We start from the raw sequence: 21588 nt of genomic DNA on the forward strand, positions 1-21588 counted from the left end.
ACAGTATGGCATCATCCTGAACATTAATGTTTACTATCGTCATTATATTGTTCAGTCTTTTTAATTTTGTTAACATACTAATATCCTGCTGTAGCTGATGGAACTGTCATTAGGTTTTCTGAGAAATGCTTGTTTATGTGGTTAAAAATTAAAAAATAAATAAAAGTAATCAACAATTAAAATGATTGTGCTAGAGGAAAAGTGAAAGGATTGCAAGATGCATTCGATTCTCAGACCAAGAATGTCTGTTGATCTTGAGATATTTCATGGAAAAAATGAAGAGTTGGAACTGCTGGTGATTCATTGGGAGTAGTGCTAGAAAAAAATTCTGATTTATTTTACTTGGAGTCTTCTGAGTTTTAATACAAGCATTCATAGAAAAGCTAAGAAACATCACATTAGTATGGATGACCATCCCCTGTGGGACCCAGAGTACTACGAGAAACCTCTTATCAATAATCAGCGCTCAGGAAAGTCATGACCTGAATAAGTTCATTCACTTGGGATTTGTTTCCACGTCAACCACACTCACACAAATACACAAACACACTGACAACACTGTTGAGGCACTCTAAGATAACAGGAAGGAAGGGTGGGTTTCTCTTGCTGTGCGGTTGTTTGTTAATGTAACTTTTATCTTTTGGGAAGCATCTCGTCTAGCTCCATCTCCTCCCTCAATGGGAATTTATGGGACCTGCCCAGGAAGACATGCCGCAGACTTCTGCAGCATTGTGTTGCTGGCTTGCGGGCTGGTAGATAATCACCATGGTGACCATTCGATGTAATGGATTGCCTTAAAAGATTTTGCATTTGTGCTTGCTCAGTCCCAAAGGGTGGTGGTTCAGACAGATAGGAACCAAGCTGATGGTGTTTCCAACTCCATTTTGCTTTTCTCACTCTTCTTCTCTGCCCCACAGTATCCGCTGCTGGGATGAATGATGATGGTTTTTCCTCCACATTGCCGCCTTAAAATTTTTATTATTTATCCTTTAAATCTGACTTTCCATTGATCTTAACTCGTATACCATTGGTCAGATAAAAGTAAAGAAGGTGCAATTTCTCCTTAGTTCTCTGTCTATATCTTGCTAATGAGACATGGGAGAGACAAAAGAACTCACTTCTCTCCACTGTAAACTGTACCCAGTTTATTTATTAAAAAACAAAAAGGTAATGGACACACATCTGTTGATCAAATCAGTTATTTCACATTTTCGCATTTTTGAAAGATTTAGTTGTCCCACGGTGTAAGCGAATGTGTCCAGTAAGTTAGTTGTTAATTACATTTAATTCGTTCATGCCCATGAATTAATTTTGTTTTTGTACTTTTTCATATTATGTGTGCTCTCTTTTTGTGTGTGTTTGTGTGTTTTTCCTTTTTAAAAGACAAAATGTTCCAGTCGTAATTTTTTCAGACAGTTCGTTTGCAAGTATGTGTCTGTTTGTACCCACCAAGCAATCTCTGGGCTTTTTGCCTTTTTTGATTACGGGATTTGACATCATTGAAGGAATTTCTTACCCCAGCACATGTTACACAAACTGTACAGACATTTTTAACAACACACAACTGAAAAAGACAACAAGTCTGAAGAACTAAAGGCAGAATACCACCGAATCAGAGTTCATACCAATTGACATTGCAAAGATTATTTTGAGTTTTGTAATTTGAAATACAGGAACAAAACATAAATGAAAAACAACATTAAATATTCTCACCAACACAAAGACTAACAAAATGTAGTGTATTGTACTTGGTGATAATAATTTGCTTTCTCTCAGAACATCAGCCGAAAAATAGATTCCAGAGTTGCTTCAGTGTTGCTGTATTTTCTGTGTAACTGTGTTTTGACATGATGAACGAGCCTGTAATTCTGACACGCTCACGCTGTTGTATGCCAACACTCATGCACCTACACCCGCTCCATATTGTAACTACGTCATATTTGCATAATAGGGAGATCATTTGAATTTCATGAGAACATTATTGAACATTATTTACTCAGATTGACTCTGACACATCAAAGATTGAAAACAAAGGCTAAGTATTATACCCAAACCCCCCCCCCACCCCCCCACCCCCCCAAAAAAAAAAAGAAAAAATCACATGATGAACAACATAATATGTGCATTAAAATAAAGTAGAACCAAAGCAGACCAATACACACATTCATAAACATTAGGAGCACAAATTTATGAAAGTAAAAGTTTCAAATTGAGCTCTCACTCTCTCTCCTCCAACCATTGGCAAATCTCTTTGACTTGCTCTCTGCTTCACATAGTCACAAACATCACACAACATAAGTCAAATCCATTTCATCTTAAATAATGCATCAGTGGCCACCGCTGCTGGTGGGAAAGCAATTCAACACCAATGCATATATTTTGTTGCATTGGCAGCTAAAAACCAAACAAACACCAAAATAGGCCGTTTGACTGCGAGTGTGACTGTGTTGTTCATGTTATACTGATTCCTGGCAGATATTTTAAAATGCAGATTGAAGAGCAGCGCCTTTGGACTTCTGTCTCTGACAGATGATATTAGACAACTCTCACCTTCTTGTTGATCTAAACAAAATGTGCTCATGCATCTTTGTGTTCAAGGAAGACATGCTCATGCAGAGCAGTGCCAACACACACGAGACACTCCTACGTAAATGAAAATTAGCAGAATCATCTCAGACCTACTTGCAGGTGTAATCTGCCCACAGTGCAGCTGTAGGGGAAGTGAATACTGACAGGGTAGTGTTTATCTGACACTTAACACAGTTCCTGTCAGTTGCCCAGATTTTTTTCTTTTATTTTCACACCTCTGTCATGTTTATCATAAACTGCTAACCTCTGGATTGTTTTCAGTTGTGCTAAAGGACAGTTTTATTCAAAATGAATGTAATTGCTAATTTAATTTTGAAGTGTGCATGTGCACACTTACATGCACAGTTAAGTCGAGCCATGGTTATAGCTCGATAAAGCCATCTAATCAGACTTCTGTCCTTGTCCCAGTATACATGCAAGGGAGTGAAATTGATTTCTTTGTTGAAATCGTGTCGCCTCCGCTACGATAGGTGGCAATATGCGCTCTTTCAGCTTGTGGGTAATGGACCACTGCTGACTGGCCTATGACGTCACAGATCACAGATGTGGAAAGAAAAAAAGACGAATGAAATGAGCTTTTGCTGCAGACTTTGCCATGTTTGATGTGCTAGCAGTCAGCCGGCTTCTTTTGTTTGACCTCCTACATTTGCGGTTTAAATGCCGTTCGACTTCTTGGTCATAGCTTGGTGCGAAACTTAAGCACATGTACAGACCACCTTCTCCAGCTCCAGTCTGTCTGTAAATCGACTTTCAATCACATTATCTGAGTGTGTTAGTCCGACTATTATAAAAATGATTTCAGTGAAGCTAACACGTTTACATGTACTTTAAAAGTCCAGTTTTAGCCTGACTAACACAATAATTCATGTCATGTAAACGTAGTGAGTGTGTGCTGGTGAGATGTCAGATCAGTTTGAGTTGTGTGTATGATTTCTCCAAGGACAAAACCTCAAACTTCCATTTAATTTTGCTGTATTAATTTTCCATTAATACAGCAAAACAATAATGTTAGCTGCTGTTTTGAACATACAGTATATTCACTGTCTTTGTGGATGATTTTTTGCGGCTAATACACATTAATAATAAGAATAACATAAATTGTTGGATACTGAGCAACAGCATGTGTTCATCATCGATATGAAGTGAAATGTTGTTGTGTCCTCTTCCCCCCGATTGTCAGAGAATAGATTTGTGGTCTCGGTGTCACAGAAACAGAGACTTCAAATCTCTTCAAGTACGTCAGAAGGATCTCAGCAGCTTTTTGTTTGCTTTACAGAGTTTTGTATCAAACATCCTGAGACAAGTGGGAATGACAGCAGGATGCAGATCTGTTTGACACGTTTGGGCTGTAACATATACATGTCTTCCAGCAAACATGAGGATTTCATTAGCATGTGTACATATGTTGTACCATAAACTGTGTGGTATCTTTGTGTTTTACAAACAGTATCTGTCATAAATCTACCAGATTTCCCTGATTTACACTTCATGCTTTTCTTTTTTCCCACCTTATTTTTTTATACCAATATAAGACTGTTAAAAGCTGCAAATATTGAGTTTCAACATAAAACCTGAAAGAATTTATAAGTAGTTGGTTTTTTACTTTATCAGGAGGCCACACTCATTCCCAAGGCTGAAGGTTGAGCCTCTGAATGAAATGTATGAAATATTTTTCTCACTGAAGTACATCTCCTAACAAGAGGGTTAGAAATAAGATGGAGCTCTGCTTTGTTGGTTGAATTGATTTGGGTTAGGGTTCTGCAAACAAAAACCCCTAATTCTCAAAAATAATGTGATTTTTTTTTTTCTTTTCTTTTTTCTTTTTAATTTAAACATGTTTTGACGATTTAAAATTTTTTTATATTTCTCCTTCATTGCCTCAAAAATTAGAGGAGACCACTGAAATTTCTTGTTTTACTTGTGACATAGCAAGCATTCTTTATTTATTCATGGTGCAGCTTAGTTCTTTTCCTGTGATATACAAATGCTGTGAAGGAAGCATAAAAAATTAAAAAGATAAATAAACCATACTGTATGTTATGACCATTTCAAAACAAGAAAGACATCTTTTGGTCGCAATGGAGAAAAAAAAATTAAGTAAATAAATTTTAGGCCCCATAACCAGTTCAAACCAATTAAAATTCAATTATAATCTCATCAGGAAGCTAAACACCATATTTGAAAGGTCCAATCATGGTGCTAAATTCAGAAAAAGACCTCCAGTAGACTGTGGGGTGATGGGGCTGCAGATCTTCTGTCGCATGTTTACGGTGCTGGTTGTTCACCGTTCATGTCCAACACGGCTGTCTAAGTACGCAGAGGGGAGCAGCCAGGGTGTGTGATGTTTACTGAATGCAGTCACACTGAGCATGCACCATGTGACCTTGAATCCAGTTTTCTCTCTCAGCACCTGCTGTCATTTTTCACTTTTCCCCTCGATCACCTCTTACATGCACCACTCAGGTAAAAAAAAAAAAAAATACTAATAATAATAATTTTTGGAGGGCATGAATCGTTTAATCTAGTCTTAATGCTGGTCTGAGAACAGACTAGAATTTCTTGCGAGAAAGACACTTGCTGATGGGTTTCATTTGCAGAAGTCCAACCCGCTCCCTTGATTTCATTTTGGGGATTTTTATCCAGCTACATGTACCTGCAGGTGTCTATTTATGTCTCTGCAGCCACCTGAACCTGAGTTGCATTTGGCAAATTTGCGCATTACCATTTTTCCTCTACATCGAAGTGACAGATGTGATAATTATCAAACCAAATCACTCTCCTCTCCCTTTGAGTGTTCATCATTATATTATAATAACCTCATAAAAAAAATCTCTGAAATAAACACAAGTGGTAACACTGCCAGAAATGGGGATAATAATGATGTAGGGAGGAGTTGTAGGTGCGGCTGCCGCTTCCTGCTCAGCAGGTTTAGGACTTTGAGCAGCCAGGCATTTATCCAGCATGCAGACTCTGATAGTGAATATACTCTGAATTAGGGTCCATGGCTGAGCATTTCTCTGTTTGGACCATGAGACGGACTAACAGTGTAATCAAGAGCCTCACTGCATCATTTTCCATCACTAACCCTCCCTCCATTCATCCCTTCACCCATCACTCATCCATACTTACAAGGTCAGTTGGGTTAAAATCCTTTCGGGGCTGATTATTTGAGAGATTGAAGTCGTGGCAGGAACACATCATGATGAGGCAGTATGATTAATGGTTTACAGATTGATTGGTGATGTCACTGGGTAACAAAAGGTTAAGTTGCACTGCGCCGGCAGATTGTGTGGACAATTAAGAGGAGATGGTTAGTACAAAATCTCATCCTGCTTTTATCATCTCTATGAAATTTATTGATTTATAGCTGAACAGTATGAACATGAGGTGAAACATGCATTGTAGTGAGATCTCTAAATCTGGTTTCATTTGGAAAAAGGAAATGCAATTTTTCAAGCAAAATGAAAGAACTCCAAGTTTTAAGCTAACCCTAACCCTAACCCTAACCCTAACCCACTTAAATGAGACTTTAACCTTAATTTATGTTATCTAATCTCTCCCCCAGTCCGTTATCTACTGAGGAACAATGTGAGTCCAGACCTCTGCAATGAAGACGGCCTCACCGCCCTGCATCAGGTAAGGCTCTTTGTGTCACTGTTTCATTTCTTGCTGCATCCCTCTCAGACAACTCTTGTTCCAAGTCAGTTCCTATCTGAAACTTAAAATGACGAAAGCTCAAAGGAAGAATGAAGTGAACAGGGAGGTCATCCACTAATTGCAGGGCTGATTGTTTGAAGCCTTGCTTTTTCATGTTTGTGTGAATGAGAGGCATCATTGTGAAGTACTTTGGAAAAAAGCACAATCTAAATGTTGAGGCTTTAAAGCTGTATCATGAAGTGTTCAGCAGAACCAGATACTTCTCTAACAGGTTACAAAGAAATGGGAATGTTACATTTAGAATCGTCATGGTCAGAGACTCTAAAGTAGAGTCTGAGTTCACCATGTCAACTTTAAATGCCTCTTGTTGTTTGTCCTGTTATGCAGAGTGTATCTGTTTTTATTGCTCTCTCTCTGGGAGAAGCTTAAGTGAAATGTCACCAGAGTTGGAAAAAGTCATCAATAGTATGCCAATGTTTTTTCCCCAAGTTGTTTCACTGCCCCGGAGTGCCACCCCCCCCTAAAAAAAAAAAAAAAAAAGGAAAACTATTGTAGGTTTAACAAATCAAAATGAAGGACGGGGACAAAAGACTTAAGACTTGTTAGAATTAGCATTATTATCAATTACTTGCTTAATTTTATTCTTAACGTATGTGCAGGGATTCTTTCTGTAATGTTAAATCAAATATGTTTTGGTCTTGTTGATGCAGACTTTTCATGTTCTCATTAAAGACAAATAAATTCATAAACCTCTGGGATTTACTGTGAGTCACACTGCGAGCGGCTGGACTTTTACTCAAGTTCAGCTGCTGAAGCCAATTTTAGATTTAACCTATTAAGGTAACCAAACATGACATTTAGAAGTTAACCTACAAAATATCTAATGCTCTGTGGTCCGTGTCATTGTGTTTCCCACATCTCCCAGTCTTTCTCTAAATGACTAACGGAACTGTTCCTATGTGAACAGCAAAGTGCTTTTGCTCAATTATGCTCTAAGAAAAAAGAGATAATGGAAACATTTTTACTAATGCGCCATTTCACTACATTTAACACAAATAAACTAAATGCTCATACAAGGAGAGTTCAACTTTATATTGGATATAAAATCCTGAGGACTGTTTAAAATTATTTGTAAAAAGGTCCATTTGAAACAGTTTCACATATCACATATCACAAACTTTCATTAGTCAAGTCACCATCACCTTCTCAGTCTTTGTTGAAATATAATTAAATCACATCCTGGTGTAATTAGTTTGCAGCGGTATGAATTAAAGGCCCTTTTGCAAAATGGAGAGATGAGGTTTTCTTACACTGAAAGAATGGTTTTAATCATGAGGAAATGAGTTCAGTATTTGGGAAATTAGTCCATTTTGAGGTAGGAAGTTCACAGAGCAGATCAAGTCTATTTCCACTTGTTAATTAGAGTCATTACAGCCATAATAATCATAGCATCCACTTCATCGAAATCGATGCTCCAATTACATTTTCTGTGTAAATAATGGGCCATGACTCGTTGAACAAATGACCCAGTGTTTTTTGTGGAAAAGTTTTTTCTTTTCTTATTATAAAAAATTAAAGGATTTAAACTCCTCAGACATGGCAGCTGGAAAGAATATTTTATTTCAGATAATGTTGATAACACTAGATGAAGATGCAAGCATCACTGATTGTCCGGCTTCATTTTGTGCAGGTGGCAGATTCTTGCTCACAGCAGGCTCACGTGTAAACGCAATAAAACATTGAATCATTGTGATTTTTCTTCTGTTCATAATCTTGCATGAAGCACTTGGTGGCATCTTTATGTGCTGAGAAGAAAATGGTTTACTGTATAACACAAATTGGCTCCCATCTTTCTAAACTGTTGCACTATATGTCTTCTCACTCTGCCTTGGATTTTTTTCTTTTATTTATTTATTTTCTTGCCCTCTGGGCTGCTCAAAGCCTAATATTGTGGCTGCTGCTGAGAGGCAGAGAAAGGAACAGGGAAGGAGAAAATTGAAGTCCATCAGTAACCACCGGTGATGCCTATGTCATAAAAGTTACGGGCCGTTAGCTGCCGAGGGATCAGCTTGACCTTTCGGCCTTGGATGTCTGTGTGTAATCTGCTATGTGGATGGGCCACGCTGCAAGGGGTCTTCAAGAGGAGACCTTTTCACTTGCACTGCAATTTACCATAGTGCACACAAGCACACACACATACACAGGTAGACAAGGACACAATAGAAGTGCACACAGAGTATACAATATAAAAAAGTATACATAAAAACTGCACAGCTGCCAGATGCTAGATGAAGAGTGGGCAGACAGACAGATACTAAAAGAAGAGAGATGTGTCTGTGCTTGTGTTCCTTAAAAACACACATTCACACACACAGACATATACTTATAGTGGTCTTACTGTAGTTTTGAGGGCATTGTGACATAATGCATTCCCTAAAGTAAACCTCAACTTCATTTTAAAAACCACATCTTGTATGCATCAATCAATCCTTTGTTGTAATGAGGACTGGGAAAGAGACACACACACACACGGAGGTAAGATAAATGAAGGAAAGTAGTGGTGATGTTTCTCTAAATGAGATGTCATACTTGTCCAGGGTCGATTTCACCCCACTGAAATGAGACATTAATCAATATATGGCTTGCAGGAGCAACAAGCACACCTTCTCTCTCGCTCTCTCTCTCATGCACACAACTGTACACCCCTCAATATTTCCTGTATGAGCCCATCAGAAGTTAATATTTCATGACGGCTTTGTGAAACCTTTAGTTCTGACCATTTGATGTCCTGTAGATTCTTGTTACACTCACACTGGGATGATAAATGTTCAATAACAAGGCTGTGCATCCACACATGTGATTCACATGAATGTTTTTGAAAAGAACATCCAAAATCATGTCAGTGAGACCTCTGTCCTGTAAATGTCGGAGGTCCTAATGATAATGTGACTGTATCAGCTGCTAAGATAGATGTGCACACTGTGCTATCTGTACCTCTGCTGTTTTCCCACTCGATCAATGGCATGGACACTAAAACACTTTTAAGATTTTCATTCTTCACAAACTTAACCCACTTTACCTTCTTCTGTCTCTGTGTTTGCAGCTGAGTGCAAACTGATTAAACTAAACCTTGGAATATTTACTCTTTAGTGCCTTTGTATCTAAAAAGGCTCAAAAGAAATGTTAATATATGTCGTTATTGCTCGTGTCTTCATCTACCAGTAAATTTAAATCCATCCAGCACACAGAAAATCTCTCCTCTCATTTTATTGTTTGTGGTCTAATCCTTTTCAGTATTTCTCTGACAAGCCAGAGAGTTTTTCACATAATGTTTTTTATTTTTATTTATTTATTTATTTATTTATTTTGTTGGTGGTGTTTTTTTGTTTTTTTTTACACTAACAAAATCCTCTTAAAATAGGCATCAGAATTGAATGGCAGGAAAAAAGAAAAATTTATGGTAAAGTGTAGTGATCAGCGAACGTGAAAACAACTTAGCTACTTCCAAAACTGTTGCTGTACTGTCGCATTGGAAACATCTGTACTCAAAGTGTTACTTGCAAAGTGTGAGACAAGTTTGGGAAAGGGATGTTTATTCAGTCTGAATTTGAAAGAAATTCGAAAGGAAATGTGGGAGAGTCGGGGAGTGATGTGCAGTAAATGGTCCAACTAGTCCCAGAGATGAGATGCTTTTTAACGTGATTAGAGGGATGTCACTTTAAGTTTTCAGTCAGCCTGTGAGGTGTTTTAGGTTCTTTGGGATATTTTTGGTGTGAAAATCATCTGGGGTGGAGGAAGACAGCCTCCCCCCCATCATGTTGTCCCATATTTGGTCTGGCTCTTGGTTTTGCTCTGGGGCTTTGGTGTTGCCGAATGGGCCATGTGACCTATAACATCGACAGACTGCTGCAGACACATTTTAAAAGAATTTATTTCAGTGATCCTCAAATATTTATGCAGAGATGATGGACACAAGAGCAGAGATGACTGAGGTGGGCTCTTAGCTTGAGATGTAGTGATCATCTGAGGGATTTGATCATGTCAAGCTGTGGGATTGTGAGTCAGTGTTCCCGAGTCGTTCCATCAGTCATTCTGTTCTTCATTACTTCAGTGATCGAGCACTCAGACCTGCCTGCTTCAGAGTACCATACTCTCACACCTGGCTCCCCGTACGTCAGCACTACAGGGCGATTGTCAGTCTATTCACTCTGTGCACCTGCACCATTTCTTATAAATATGCTGCCAATTATTTATCAAAGATATGGTTTTACTGGTGGTGCCCTGTGAGACACTATGTCGAGGAGAGTGGCAGGAGGGGGAGAGAGGGAGAGGAAATAATGTGCCACGGTGGTTTACATTATGACGGAGCCCAAAAAGCATGAATAGAGGGTACATACTGTTCTCCCCTGAGCAGCTGCTTGTCACAGCCAAGATTCAATTCATTTAGCTTCTTAGGTCTAATTCTCAACAGCTGAACTTGGCACCCTGGGTAACGTCACTCAGGCCACTTCACTCTTCACTATTTGCATTCCTTCTTTCAGCTCCTGTAAAATTTGAAGCCTCCTTTAACCTTTAACCTCCTGTGATCCTCCCTGTACTCTCAGCCACCTGGCCATCATTTTGCCCACTATAACCCCAAACTGGTTCAGATTCCCTGCGAGTCCCGTCAGTGACAGCCCCCCCTGGCACCAGGCCACACCGCATTACAGCCTTTCAGTGAAAATCTCAGCCTTATTTCCTTGTCATTTTGCTCCCCAACCCGAGCCACGGTCCTCACAGCCCACTGATGGATCCCAGTAGAGACTGTCGCTGTTGTTTTCCAGCCACACAGACATAATTTGAGTCTTTGTCTGGTACCACACTTGCATCCTTGTGTGAATAGTTTTCATGAAAGGCACATTATTTCATGCTTGCTACATTGTCCTGTTGCCAGGACTAGAAGGATGGAGGTGGCAAACAACAGGGGAAGGCTAGGCGTTAAGTTTGTGGCTAGCTTGTGGGTTCAAATATGTGTTTTGCTTTTTTTTTGTTTGTTTGTTTGTTTTTGGAGGAACAGCTATTAGCGTAGCAGTCATCAAGCAGGTTGTCTGGAGTATGTGGGTGTAGTCAGGAGGTTGGGAGATTAGCCCACTCATTTGCTGCTGTGTAGGTTGAAGTCTCCTGAGTCTTTCTGAAGACATCTGTCATGCCACTGCTGCAGGCTGGAGCTTTAGATGTTCGCTAATCCGTCAGTGTATCGCATGCCTTTGACAAGCTTGCATTCTCTTTAGAGCGTTGCTCTTGTCAGTTTCACGATGCTGCTTCAGTTTCCTAAATTATATCATTATGTTGGCCTATTGCCAGACTTACACAGAAAACCAAATCCACAACAAGCAGTTTGACTCACCATCTCTGTGAAACAAGAACTACGTGTTCATCATTAAAGATTTTCATACATATGTTTGCACACTGACATGTATAATAAGTTTTAGGAAATGTGTGGTTCATGCTTTTTTGCCTTTTACTCTGAATTTGTCTTTGTTGCTGCTTTGACGTCATTAATACATTAATACAGGAAGTATTTGGCCCAAAGATAACCGCTCTCTACAGTGTACCACTTCTGGTTTTGGGTCATACAGACTGTTATTTCTTGCTCTCTCTGTCTCACACTGTTCCTCATTAGAGCAATTTAATTAATAATCTGTAAAAATGAGCAATGAGCACATAGTTCCTTCTCACCTCACTATGCCCGATGCTGATTTCTTCATTAAAAAATTAGCATCGGAGGAAAAAAAGTAGGGCTTGAAAGTGTAACTCCTGTTATGCTCCATGGTGGGGACTGAAATTTCCGACTGAGCTTTAATGTATTCCTTTTTCTTTTCAGGCTGTCTGCATCCTTTTAGTATCAAACAACCCTTTTTCTTCTCATATACACATTGCAGAGAATTTGCTAAAATCTTTGGCTTCCTTGACTTCAGAGAAGATCAAGTGTTGCAGGCTAAAGTTAGAATTCAAAACAGCGTGACCAAAGGCTGATGAGGCACCCGGTGTCAAAACTTTGAAATTAATCATTATGGCTGTCTAATTTCACTCTGGTGTTTTGAAATTGTCCATTTTGTGTTAAAGACTAGTTGGTATTTTGTCCTTACTGATCAGCAGGGAGTTCAACTAACACCACTTTCATTTGCAGTTAAGGTGAGAATAATGTCTGCTTAATCAACCAAGAACATGCAGAAATGAAAAACAATCAGTTGTGGCCTTAGATGTCCGTATATACAGGAGAAACACAAGTAGAAAGAAGTTATAAATCTCAGGAACTGGTTCACTAATCTAATCTCAGATTGATCTAGAGATCAATCGAGCCTGGATGAATGGATTTGAGCCAAGGTGAGTTTTGCTGAATATATTTTTATTATTTGTTATTTGTCAGGGTATAAGAATGTGTTATTTCCTGTTTAATAAGTTCATGCCGTCTTATCTCAACTCAATGTATGTCATGTTAATTAAAGGCACGTTAGCTGTAGTTAGAATTATTTGTTCCTTTTCCTGGCTGTGGCACAAGAAGATTGGTGGTATCAGATGATATCACAGATTGGCATAAAATTCCTGTTTTAATAGACAGTATTGCCTTATTTATGTCTTTATTTTTGTAGTTTGTAGTAGAAGCTGCCCTGCTCATACACAGATCTCTAATTCTTGTGTAAAAATATTTAGACTAAGATGCAACTTCGTTGTAAATCTTACACCCATAACTCAGCTGTTCCTCACAGGATGTGTTTTTCAGTCAGTCAGACATTTGTGTTCTCTCTGCATCTGTTTCACCTCCTATCTGTCTTCCTGCCTTCTATCTTCTGCATCTGTAGAATAATTTCATTTCCTCTCTTCTTGTGTATTAATTTATGTATTCTTCCCTACACTCCTATCAGCACAACCTTATCTGAGCAGCCTTGACAGTCAAAGCTACTAAACCCCAGACTGCCCAAAACTCATTTTCTCCCTTTGTAAAAGTAGTCTAACAGTCCTTTTTTATTGTTGTATTTGGTTTAAGTTTTTTTTTTCCAGAGAGTGGGTGAGACAAAAGAATAGAGGTTGTTCTCAGATAATAAAATCCCCAGAGATTGCACCAACTCATCCTCTGTGTGAATCCATAAAAAAAGAAGGTGTGTCTTCCCTTCACACCCTTTCTCAAGGCTGATATTAAGGGAAGATGAGATGGTTTGTTTTGGGAAAGTACATGACAAGTACAACAGGCCTGTCTGGGAATAATTGCATTTAAGCCTTGTTTCTTTGAACTTTGTCACTCAGCTTCACATTGAATGCAGTTAACTCAGAGGAACAATGGAAAAGACCCCTCAGACAAGCACCTTGTATGGCAAATGTGATGCCTGTGTAGCATTTTAGACACCTTTAAATAATCACTCCAGTGACTTTTACACAAAAGCTGTGATCACAATTATACCAGGTTGCACTTCAAACAAGGCGCCACAGCCTAAAGTCGCGGAGCTGCAGCACAACTGCAACAGATGGGTGTAGCTTGAGACCAGAAAATACTACTCTGTATGGTACAATGAATCTGTTCCTTCTTCCATGCATGTTATTTCTTCACGCGCGTTAAATTTCATGTTTCTAATCGACTCATCATGTGAAGGCATTTGCAGCAAATTGAACATTACTTTTTTGTGTGTGTGTGTGTGTGTTTGTGTGTGAAAAAGACCAACGCAGCATCTGTGGACAGGATGTCCAGTGCCTGGTGCTCCCTGCTCCTTAATACCCTTGTTAGTACTTTACTATGACCCTGATGGTGCTGGTATCGGCCACTTTTATCCTTTCCTCTATAGAAACACAGTCCACTGCTTCTGACTTTATCAGCTGCTCAGTCAAAGAAAGAGCCACCAGTGTTACATCATGAAGTTACAATTGTATTATCATTTCATTTCATTGTCACCAAATTTCCTCTGGAGATTAATAAAGTATTCTGTCTGATATTAAATTCAAAGTGACCCACTGTTGGATTGGTCAATAGGAATAAAAGATTTAAAAGAAGAGAGCAGTCAGACTCAGGTGTTCACTCTGTGATAGACTAGTCCAGGTCTACGGTTCCTGCCTCACTCACCGTGCAGGCAGGAATAGCTCTTAGCTGGACAAAGGGGTTTAAAGAAATAATTCATTTAGTTCTTTCTCTTTATCTTTACTTTGTTTCCATTTGCTATAAATCTCGTACTGTTGGATCTTCATAATGGGATCATCAGCAGTCATTTTGTCAGAAGAGATTTCACATTTCATTATGACAGATGTTTCATTTTCATTTCAAAGCAAAGAGCGCAGACACAACAATGCTCATTGTGCAACAACAATGCTCAAGAGGCTTCTTGTGAAAGTGAAGGTTCTTTTTGGGTAAAAAAAAAACAAAACAAAACATTTTTTGTGAGAACAAAAACACTTTTGTGACTTTTACTCTTAAACACAAGATACAAGACAAAATATACTAGAATAGTGGGGGGTTGATAACATGAGATGGCTGTCATGAACAATATTCACACCTGCAACTTGAACAGAGGTGCTTGCTGAGATCTCCCTCTCACATGTTGGAAAGAAGGTGTTTGCTCAAAATCACGAGTCCTCTCACGATTATTTCTGACTCTCTTACTGTGAAAGTGTAATCCCATTCTTCAACTCTGTGTCTCCCTCTGCATTGTTTTTCTTCCGTCATCTTTGTCCATGCTAAGCTTCGTGGTTCTGCCACACTCACAACAATGAGCTGTGATGGAGAAAGCTGCTGTTGCTGACAGCAGTTTGACTGGAGGATGGGTTTCATGGAAAATTCTCCTTCCTCTCCACCCCATAATCACACCCAATTTAACAAGGAAAATGCTCTCTGTCTCTGTCTCTGCAGATGGGTGTGAGTTATGGGTGCATTTACAGTTTTGTCTTGGATCCAGGAAACAACCCACTCAGTGGCTGAGATGTCATACTGACTGTGTCCGAATGGGCTTAATGTGTTCACAGTTTCACAAACTGCCTTATGCTCTTTAGCAAAGACACGTTTTGAGTTTTTTTTTTTTTTTTTTATTGACTTCTTCTTCGTCTGTGCCACCGGTGACAAATGAGTCTCCTCATTCTTTTCTTGCAGCATAAAGGTGCTGAAGTGTGTGACATTAGTGCGCCACAGCTGAATGCTCACTGTATGAATTATGAACTACATCAGGCTAAAAGCTCCTTCTGAGCCAGGATTAAATTGTCTCTACTAACAAGAAGAAATTGTAGATCTGGATTTGTCACCAAAGTTGAAAACAGTAGATACACACACACATTTTGCAAAGTGTTAAGTGTGTTACAGCAGCTGACTTTTCTCTTTTGTATCTTCTCTCATCCTTTCTCCTCACTCTCTCTCACTCCTCTTCTCTACCTTTCATTTAGCTCGCCGTACTCAATTTTTCTCTGTTAGCTGCTGGGTTTTACAATATCACACCAGCAAGCATTGCAATATAAAACATTAAACCAATGTTTTCTCCCTGTTCTTCCTCTTCTGTCCTGTGCTTCCATGCAGTGCTGTATAGATAACTATGAAGAGATGGTAAAGATCCTGCTGGATCGAGGAGCCAGTGTTAACGCTCAAGACAATGAACTGTGGACGCCACTGCACGCCGCTGCGACCTGTGGCCACGCAGGACTGGTCAAGATACTCATTGCACAGTAAGTCACACAGATAACACTGCACCAGGGTGTCCTGTGGTGTTTTATCGAAGGCTTCCCGGCTTCGCTTCAAGTAAAGAACCACTGAAGTGATGTCAGCAGAGATGTTATGGTGGGCTTATTAGCCCTCGGGGAAAATGAGCAGTGGCGCTACCTTTCAAATCAAAAGACATTTAATGATAATCCAAGTGAAGATGGGATGCATCAGGATCTATCTGATTCAGATGATGGCTGACTGATGGATTACACTCCACAGTAATCAGCACTCACTTCCAATCGATGGTATTATATCCATTAATCAGTGGCTGTACTCAGATGAAGGCATGGGCAGCACTAAGCACCAATTCCCTGAGGAAGAAAAACACGCAAACCCCTGTCTCTGTACTCTCAGATATTCAGGTAGAAATAAAAGCATTGTTCCCGGAGGACCACAGTAGGAGATTTGTAGGAACCTATGAGTTCTTTTCTAATAGAGTTCTGGGCAGAATAAATTATGTTTTGTTTAGTTTTTTTTCCCTGCTACAACAGAGAATGCAACCTGGAGAAGGGAGGATTGATTGCCGTGCTCCAAGCAGCAGAGGAAATGCCAAGCCCATAAAACATGATAAAGTAAAAGATGCGTTTGAAGATGGAAAATTGGTTTAAGCCTTCTTGGAGAAATGGCTTCATTGTCCATTTTTTTTTTTTTTTTTTGGCGAAAGAAGCGTAAGACATATTAAGGCTAGACGATATAGTTGAATCTATAAAACAATTTTCAGGCATATTTTTCTGAGCTCAATATAAAAGGCATGATGATATGGCAAATTTTTAAAAATCACATCACTATACTGATGTTTAAACAAGCAAGCAAAGCAATAACATTACCATCAACAGCTGTTTACGTCCCAGTCTAGAAGAAATGTTGGGAGTTCGATGCCGTACTTTTACTCACCAAGAGCAGCAGTGGAGCAGCAGTGAACGTCATGCTGTTGTCTTTTCTCCTTCCGAAGCTAGCAGGCTAACCAGCTACCCCCCTCCACTCTTGTCACTTTCCAATAGTGAATCACTGCAGCCTCAAATCTGCCTTGATGAAAGAGCATAGCTCAGAGGAAGTATTAACACTTCTTGTTTTATAAACACAACAATGGATGACGTCTTTGTTCAGTGACAGACTTCCACACACACTCTTGGCAAGAAGCCACATTCAGCCACAGAGACAAGTTACAAATGTCTCTTTTAAAACAGTGAACCATTACAATTTCAGTCAAATTGTAATCACAATTTCACAGAATCATTCATTTAGATAACATCTTTGCCAAGACATTAACATAATATAATCATATCATAAAGATGTAAATGGAAAGGTCAACTGTAATATTGAATAATCTCACAACTCCAGGCCATATAATCATTTAAAAATGTAATTAGTGGGCAGCTCGGGCATAGTGGTTAGCGCTGTGGCCCCACATTAAGACAGTCGTCGGTTTGGTTCCCGGCCTGGGGCCTTTCTGTGTGGAGTTTGGATGTTCTCCCTGTGCCTGCGTGGGTTTCCTCCCACTGTCCAAAGGCATCATGTTCGGGTTAACTGGTGGCTCTAAATTGTCTGTAGGTCTGAGTGAGTGTGATTGTCGGTCTCTGTCTGTTTGTGTGTTCACCCTGCGATGCACCAGGGTGAATCCTGCCCTTACCCAATGTGAGCTGAGATTGGCTCCAGCATCCCCTGCGACCAGGAAACAGATAAGCAGTAGAATATGAATGAATGAATGAATTGCTAATAGTCAACCCCGTTATCTAAATGTATTTAAGAATTCTATTACACTGAGCGAGATTTGACAGAGGTAAAAATATTTATATGACACACTGCCATATTTGGAATGAGTCATATAACCTCAATACATTGTAAACACATTTACTTAGGGTTTAATTGGATTGATATGACATCAAGACACGTACACACAGAGGCGTATGGCGATTAAGAGAAATTAAAATGAAATTGAATTACTGCTGGTGAACACACAACACACTATTGTTCCTGCCTGTGCACATGCAGAACTGAATTAGAGCTTTTATGCACTAACTGGAAAAATCACATAAGATGTACGAAAAATAAATAAATAAATAAATAGAAAATATATAGACACACTGCTGCCATCTGTTGACATGCAGACTCATTATCCACAGTGAGATGAGGATGATTAAAGACTGCTGAATTATGCAGGCCAACTTGTTCCTGACTCAGAGAATTTAATTAATATTATTAATCGGTGCTTGAATTGAAATTTATTTTATCACTGTTGTCCAATACTTTGAATATTAAATCAGCAGCTTCTAGTAGGATATAAACAAGCCTTTAAAAGCCAGCCTTGCAAAATGTTCCTTTTCCAGGCGTCTGTAATGCTCTCTTTTCAGTTATTTATTTATCTGCCCATCTTCCACAGTGATGCAGACCTGCTGGCTGTCAACTCTGACGGGAACATGCCGTATGACCTCTGTGAAGACGACCCCACACTGGACATCATAGAGACAGCTATGGCCAACAGAGGTAGAATATAAATGGATAAACATATTTCTGTTTTTGGGCACTGATCAGCCTCACAATGTTCGCACAAGGACTGAGTAAATAATTTGACATTACTTCTCTATAGACAGTAATTATGCCACTGGAAGACACTTTCTTCTTCACAGTGTCTGTTGGGTCTAACTTGTACCAGGCTTTCTAAGTGTCATAGTTATTTATAGTCCAACATCTGGTGTAAGACACAGTGCAACCTTTCCGAGCTCCACATTCTGCTACATGTTTAGATGGCACCGTTTTAAATTCCTACAATCAATCTTTGATTTCAGGAAGGCAACCAACAGCAAGCATCTTATTTGTAGCTGGCTGAAATGACTCTTAGCTAGCTAATTAATTAAATTAATATTTGCTAACCTTGTTAAATGGATTTAAGTATGTGGTTTACAGCATTCTCGTCTTTGTCGGTGTAAAATATATGTCAATAAAGAAACAACATGGATCTTTTATTGCAATGTAAAACATGGTCAATAGGACAAGTCTCGATCATCCAAACTCTTTTAAGTGTAAAAATATCACACTTGCTAGTTCCAGTTCGGTATCACTGAAGAACAGGGGTGTGGCTTCAGTTGAATATCACAGAATTGGATCTGCTAGTTTCCTTTGTGGAATACACAATCAGAAAAATCTGCTCAGCCTATGCAGTGTGTTTTAAGCTTCTGGCAGAGGAACAGCTCGCTGAAAGGGATGGCAGCGGGGGTGGTGACCTCAGAAAGCACTTAGTGTCCTGCAGTTTCAGGATTGACACTTCAGGGAGTGCAGAGATATTCACAGTACTCTCACTTCTGATTGGATGCAGATTACAATACTGAATATTCCTGCAGTGTCACAGTCAACAGCTGCAGTCGACTCACTTTGTCAGCGTGACATGACTGTGAAAGAGTTCAAGGAGATCAGCGCTGGCGTACGCACAGATGCACATCAGCAATGTTTTTCATCTGTTCCCATTTCTCTGTGTTTGTGTGATACAATCAAACACAGACATAAATTATATTGTGGGAACATTATTTACATTCTGCCTTCCTTTGCCAACCATTGTTTTTGTTTTCCATGCAAGAGTCTCACCTACAAGCTGGAGTGTGTGTGCAGTTGGCAACATGATAGAAAAATCTGTGGTTACTGAAGCTTTGTGTTTGGAAGAAATATTGTAGTTCATATTCCAAAACTGACTGCTGACACATGGTTTGTTATGTGAATAGGAATTTCCAGACATGACACATATTTGCTTTCTGGCAGGGTCAGATGAAAAAATTGTTAAGAGACTGTAAAAACTCCAATAAGTTGTTTTACTGTCACCAGCAAATCGATCGTTTTAAGGTAATTTAAAACCATTTTCGCAGATTCCCAGATAAAAAAGTGTGTTCTAGATTAGCTTTTCCATGTCTGGGGGCGCATCCCACATATGAGACGGTGGCTTGCTGTCAATTCTGCGTTGGGAAAGTTAGAAAAGTTGAAACAAACAACAAGGCGTTTATAAAATTAGGGACTCCTCTTTGGTCAAAGTGCCCTTGACTGTTGCACCAAATCCTAAATGCCTCAGTGGAGCTGCCTCATGGTAACAGCAGCAGACTCTGTGGAAGCAGGCTGGTGTTGGAGAGCAACATGAGAGCTCAGTCATATTTCCCTGCATAAGTGAAGATCAGGAAATCCCTGTTAAGATAAGCAGCATATGGTAAACAAGTTCAGGGTCAATGATTATGATGGTTTAAACAATGCAAACAGGACACACCCATTGTGTGGGTCGGATCCTGAGAGTGAGACAACATTAAAAACCTACAGAGGCAGAGGTGAGGCTCAGAGAGGGAAAACAGACCCTCCAAAATGGAGCTCTCAGTTTACAATAGGTTCTCTCAGGCAGCAGCATACAGACGGCGGTACACTAGGTGAGAAGAATGATTATTAAGCTGATGAAAGGGAGCGTAGCATCGCTAATTTCTGCCACAACGTTGTCAGCGCTGTGTTGCTGGATAAGACTTCTCTCCAGAGATACCACAGGGTCAGACACATGGGCTTTCTCTTTGTCTCTCACACAGAGTCAGAGCAGTTGATGTCGATTCATCCATGATGAGCTGCACTGAGAACAGAATGTCTACCTGGAATTGAAGTTGTGAAAAGTCAGTTCTGTAAAAAAAAATCAAATCTATTGGCTGCATATCTGAGGAAGCTGGTGACTGAATAAAACTCAGAACCTGGGAATGTTTTAAAGGTTTTATGTTGTTCTGAATGATAAGTTGTAGCATTAGTTTGCTGTCATTACCTTTTCAGAGGGCAAAACGACACATTTGTGGCCAACATGTTGGGCTCTGGGAAGCACCATTATCTCATTTAACTCTCAGACATCTGTCGGCTTGCAACAAAAATAAGCTTATCAACTGAAAGATGTTTTCCACAGACTGCAGCCTCTAACCCACTGGACATCATTTCAAATTGATTATCTTTCAGTTTGGACTGTTGCTGAGGAAAAAAGACCTGTGATGGCCATTTTTCTTTGACATTTTATAGACTGATAGGTACAAGAAAAAATGATCCACACCACAGTAAGTGGCAAAAAGAACTATTGCTTTTAGTATGATTTAGGTTTGCAGCTTTCACTCAAAGGTGAAGGGGTTTTGGGTAAAAACTGCTCATTTATATGGCTGGCTGTGATAAACTGGGCAGACTGTCAAACAAGCAAACCACCACCACAGGCCAGATCCACGATCAGCCTTATAATATTTTGCAATTGACGAATGCAGCTACACCTGAAGTTTAGCTCAGATAAACAAATTTACATCTGCATCATCCATTATGATCACAGTTTGTAACACAGTTTGAGTGCTAACGTCAGTTCCTGAGTGGATCAGATGTCTCAGTTTAGAAAAATAGCTTGTTTGGTTATTTATGTGACGACATATTGGCGGTTTTTCTGTTCATTATTTTTGACAGCATGTAGAGGCACGTCTGTTGTATTAACATTCATTGAAATTCTTCTCAAGCTGTTGACAAGGATTTAAATTTATGACAGAAATAAGGCAAGTAAAATAAGTGACACTAGTGCCAGTGAGACTGATGCAGAAACAGCAGAAAATAGAAGAAAAGTGTAGCTTGAAGGACACATTTCATTTACTTTCACAAAGCTG

At 39.4% G+C, this 21588-nt stretch overlaps 1 protein-coding gene across 1 annotated transcript in view; it reads left to right on the forward strand.

The window, feature by feature from the left end:
* Nucleotides 1-21588, forward strand: part of ppp1r16b (protein phosphatase 1, regulatory subunit 16B) — a 72167-nt gene that overhangs the window by 39477 nt on the left and 11102 nt on the right. The window contains exons 3-5 of the mRNA XM_029501870.1: nt 6155-6225; nt 15773-15918; nt 18336-18439. Coding sequence (XP_029357730.1) covers nt 6155-6225; nt 15773-15918; nt 18336-18439 — 321 coding nt within the window. The remainder of the gene's footprint in view (nt 1-6154; nt 6226-15772; nt 15919-18335; nt 18440-21588) is intronic.

This window comes from Echeneis naucrates, chromosome 5, assembly GCF_900963305.1.
Source record: "Echeneis naucrates chromosome 5, fEcheNa1.1, whole genome shotgun sequence".
NCBI lineage: Eukaryota > Metazoa > Chordata > Actinopteri > Carangiformes > Echeneidae > Echeneis > Echeneis naucrates.